This window comes from Phaseolus vulgaris, chromosome 4 (assembly GCF_000499845.2).
Source record: "Phaseolus vulgaris cultivar G19833 chromosome 4, P. vulgaris v2.0, whole genome shotgun sequence".
Taxonomy (NCBI): Eukaryota; Viridiplantae; Streptophyta; class Magnoliopsida; order Fabales; family Fabaceae; genus Phaseolus; species Phaseolus vulgaris.
The window spans coordinates 38,292,591-38,297,106 of record NC_023756.2 but is presented as its reverse complement, the minus strand read 5'-3'; the positions used below and the strand labels follow the sequence as shown (position 1 = coordinate 38,297,106).

The following is a 4,516-nucleotide window of genomic DNA, read 5'->3' as shown; positions in this document are numbered from 1 at the left end:
CTGAGCTACCAGCAGCTGAGGTCGCCGCTCCTGACTACGCCGAGAATCCCCCCAGTGCCTCCACGCCCTTCGAGTCCGCTGGGGACGTTCTCGCCTCCAATACCTCGGTTGCTGAAGCTGCGCCTGAACAGCTTGCCGATAAACAAGCTTCATCCCAAGCAGCAACAGAGCCACCAGCCTCACCACCACGCCTCGAGGCTCCCCTCGCCATCCAACCTTGTGAGGGTGGTGGTGAGCACCAACCCCCACCTCCTCCTCCAACACCGGGCCTCCCAGCTTCTCTCCAGGAAGCCTTGAAATCTTCAAAGGGGCGCCTACACGCCATGGCCGACGAATGCCTTCCTTAAATCCGAAGGGCTAAAAGGCTCATTGGAGAAACTTGAGCTTGATTGCCGCATCCATCAAGAGGTCGCAAGCACCACGAAAGCCGAGGCCGAGAAAGTCAAATGCGACATGATGCTACAAGGCCTAGAGTTCTCGCGGGTCGAAAACACCCTCAACGAAGAGCTCCGAAGCTTGCGTAAGGACAAGAAAGAACTGCGCAAGAAGCTGCACGACAAGCTTCAGGACGCCGTTGAGCTGGAGAGTAAAATCGTCCCTATGAGGAAGCGAATCGCGGAGCTGGAGGACGCCCGAAGGTTCGACGCAGAGCAAATGTCCAAACTGGAGAAAAGGTCGACCGAGCGGGAAACTCTTTTGGGCAAGGTCGAGCAAGATCGGGATAAGGCAGCCAAAGATTTGAGTGAGACAGCTACTGAGCTTGCCCGAATTCGTGAGGAGAACAGCAGGTTCAAGCAAAAAGTCAACGAGCTTCAACTTGAAATCACCCGGGTTCGTGAAGAGAACAACGGGTTCAAGACAAAGATCGACGAGCTTCAGCTTGAGGCTGCCTAAGTTCTTACTTCCGGCTTCGGAGTAGCTTTGGGGCAGTTTGCTTGCAAATTCCCCGATCTCGACCTCTCTGAGTTTTCAGTGTACAATGTAGTGGTGGATGGCAAGATCATGCCTCCAACTTAAATGCCCCCATCTGCCAGTTCAATTCTATCACCTTGTAACCTCTTGTATTTAACTTGATTTCTATGTAATGACTTTCATTCTGCTCAAACTGTCTGATATTCATGTGCATATATATATATATATATATATATATATATATGGTCTTCTAGTTTATCTGTTGTGCGATCACCTGGCTTGACTGGCTGGTTTTTACTCAACCCAATTAACTTAGCACAAACTGACGCTTAATTCTCTGGAAATCAACTTAACTTAAACAAACGGTTAGTTTGTAGCAATAACGTTTAACGCGAAATCACTTACTTGGCAATAAGGGCGTAGGTCGATCTTAGTATCTGCAATCTCATTCGCCCGATCTGCCAAAAGACGAGCGTATTTCTACGTTATCGCCCAAAGCTTCGCTGATTTGGCTCTCGCCGCGTAATGCTCTTTCTATTTCAATTCCAAGCCATGGGTTTTCGGCGATGTTGTTTTTCTTTAACTGAAAATGTCCCCTGCGGGGTCATCACATGACTTCGTCTTTGCTCATCTAGAAGGAGAGCTGCCTTCCGGATCTCCCCCTGACCTTCTCGAGTCCTTAACCTGAGATAACTTAAATCATTGTCCCCTCATCTAGGGGTAGAGCCGCCTTTCGGATCCTTCTCTACCTCCCTGAGTTTTAGAACAATGCTTTAGGTGGTGAGGTGCCCTCTGCGAACCTCCCCGACCACCCTTTAACTTCCGATTTAACTGGTCTTACTAGGTCAATATTGGCGTCTCACTCAAGGGGAAAGGAGTTTTTCTCCAACCCTCCTTTCCCATACTTAAGATTATTAACACCCCTGACTTTTCAGCTTCATCTTGCCTGAACTCACTCGGGGGTGAGAAGGACTTTTCCTGATACCTCGACTTGCCCAGGGGTTACATCTCCTCCCCCTCTGGGTGCATTGAGGGCTTTCAACTTGCCTCAATTTGCTTACGCAAAGAGGTCTTGTGATCTGCTCTTGCCTATACTCGCTCAGGGCGAGGAGGGCTTTGATCTTTTCTCGCCTACACTTGCTCGAGGCGAGGTGGTCTTTTTTGATCTCTTTCTCGCCTTCACTCGCTCGAGGCGAGGAGGTCTTTTTGATCTCTTTCTCGCCTTCACTCGCTCGAGGCGAGGAGGTCTTTTTGATCTCTTTCTCGCCAGATGGCGGTCAGAGAATTTTATACTCGTGCCTCCGGTCGCCGGGTGGCGGTGAGGACTTAAAAAACTTTATTCTTGTGCCTCCGATCGCCATGTGGTGGTGAAGACTTAAAACTTTAACTTGCACCTCTGATCGCCAGGTGGCGATTAGGGTTTAAAACTTCATACTTCGAAAACTTTGTACTGGATGCATGCGATTTGGATTCACCATTGTTTTAAAACTACACAAAGGCGATAGAGTCTCTTCCCGAAAACTCAGAAAACGATGAGCATGCAAACTTAATAACTGGAAACTTCGATAAACTTCGAAACCTTCTTTATTGGGTGGCCTCATTAAAAACCCTCCTTAGGGAAAAAAGAGAGCCCCCTTGAAAAATTGTTTAAACTGATACATCTTAAACTGTTCGAGTTAATTGCTACTTACAATGCTTTAACTGTAGTAAAACTTGAGATGGGTGGCGTTCCAAGTGCGAGGAATCCCCCCTCCTTCCAGCGTCTCCAAGCGGTAGGCGCCGTTCCCGAGTGCTTCGATTATTCTGAACGGTCCTGTCCACTTGGGTGACAATTTGTTCTCCATCTCGTACTAGTGGGCCTTCCTCATCACCAGGTCGCCATCTCTAAACCGCCTCGGCTTTATCTTAGAGGTGTACTTACGCTCAACTCTTCTCTTTACTGCCTCGACCTTCACTCGTGCTTCCTCCCTGACCTCGTCCAGCAAGTCCAAGTTCATTCTCCTTTCTTCGTTCGAGTCTTCCGCCACGATGTTCTGGAATCTCGGCGAGCTTTCCTGGATTTCGACTGGAATCATCGCATCGCATCCATACACTAAGCTAAACGGGGTTTCATGGGTTCCCGATTGCTCAGTGGTATGATATGCCCACACTATGCAGGGAACTTCCTCAACCTAAGACCCTTTGGCCTTTTCCAACCTCCTCTTCAAGGCCCTCAGCAGAACCCGATTAGCAGACTCCACTTGCCCATTCGTTTGTGGGTGTTCCATAGAAGCAAACACCTGTTGTGTCCCGATGTCCTCGCACAGCTTCTTCAACAGGTGACTTGCGAACTGAGTCCCATTTTCTGATACTAAACGCTTGGGCACACCAAAACGACACACAATATTCTTCCACACGAAACTATGGATTTTGTGCGCGGTGATCTGGGCTACTGGTTCTGCCTCAATCCATTTCGTGAAGTATTCGATCGCCACAACCAAATACTTCATTTGCCTGATCGCCAACGGGAAGGGTCCCAGAATGTCGATTCCCCACGTGTGGAACGGCCAGGGGCTGTAGATTGACTTTAACTCTTCTGGGGGCGCCTTGTGCCAATCGGCGTGCTGTTGGCATTGCTTGCAACGCTGGGCATATCTCTTGCAATCTTCCCTCATTGTGGGCCAGTAATAACCTGCACAGACAGTCCTTGTCGCCAGAGCTCGACCCCCAATGTGGCTCCCACAAATCCCTTCATGGAGCTCGGCCATAATTCTCGTGCATTTCTCTCCGTGTACGCATACAAGAAGAGGGTGTGTAAATCCGAACATGTACAGCTCGCTGTCGATGAGGGTAAACTTGCTGGAGCTCTTCTTTATCTTTCTGGCCTCTATCGAGTCCATTGGGAGCACGACATCTGCCATGTAGCGCTGGTATGGCGTTATCCACGTATCTGGTTCGTGGATAGCGCAAACTTGCATCGTTTTTACCTCTTCCGCTGGGCGCGCTCTGACCCTCGGCGTCCTCAAGGTCTCCTGTGTTAGAGATCTATGGCTCCTTGCCGTCCTTTCCATCGATCTGCAAACGTGAAGGACCTGGTGATCTGCGACAAAAGCCCGAGGGGTCTTCAAAGTTTCTTGAATAATGGTCCTCTGTCTGCCCCCCTTGCCCGAACTGGCGAGCTTGGCTAGCAAGTCAGCTCGGGCATTCTGCTCTCTTGGCACGTGCACCACTTCAAACAAAACAAAGGATATCCTTAACTCTTGCACGTACTCCAGGTAGGCTGCCATCTGCAGATCTTTGGCTTGGAACTCGCCAGTTACCTGCCCAGTGACCAACAACGAATCACTTTTGGCCATCAGCACCTTTGCCCCCATCTCCTTTGCCAACAGAATACCCGCGATCAAAGCCTCACACTCTGCTTGATTGTTGCTTGCTTTAAAAGCGAACCTCAGTGATTGCTCTATCAACACACAGTTGGGTCCCTCCAAAATAACCCCAGCCCCGCTACCCAGCTGGTTAGACGACCCATCCACCGAGAGCACCCAACGAAAGTGATGAGAATCAAATAAATGAGGCTTTTATTAATGGAGGAAGAGGACATCCACCCTCGCATTTGAAGTTCTTC

At 49.6% G+C, this 4,516-nt stretch overlaps 1 protein-coding gene across 1 annotated transcript; it reads left to right on the top strand.

Moving 5' to 3' along the window:
* Window positions 1-453: 453 nt before the first annotated feature.
* Window positions 454-894, top strand: LOC137838775 (uncharacterized). The gene has a single exon (XM_068648000.1). The coding sequence runs from the start codon at window positions 454-456 to the stop codon at window positions 892-894; it is 441 nt and encodes a 146-aa protein (XP_068504101.1).
* The last annotated feature ends 3,622 nt before the right edge of the window (window positions 895-4,516 follow it).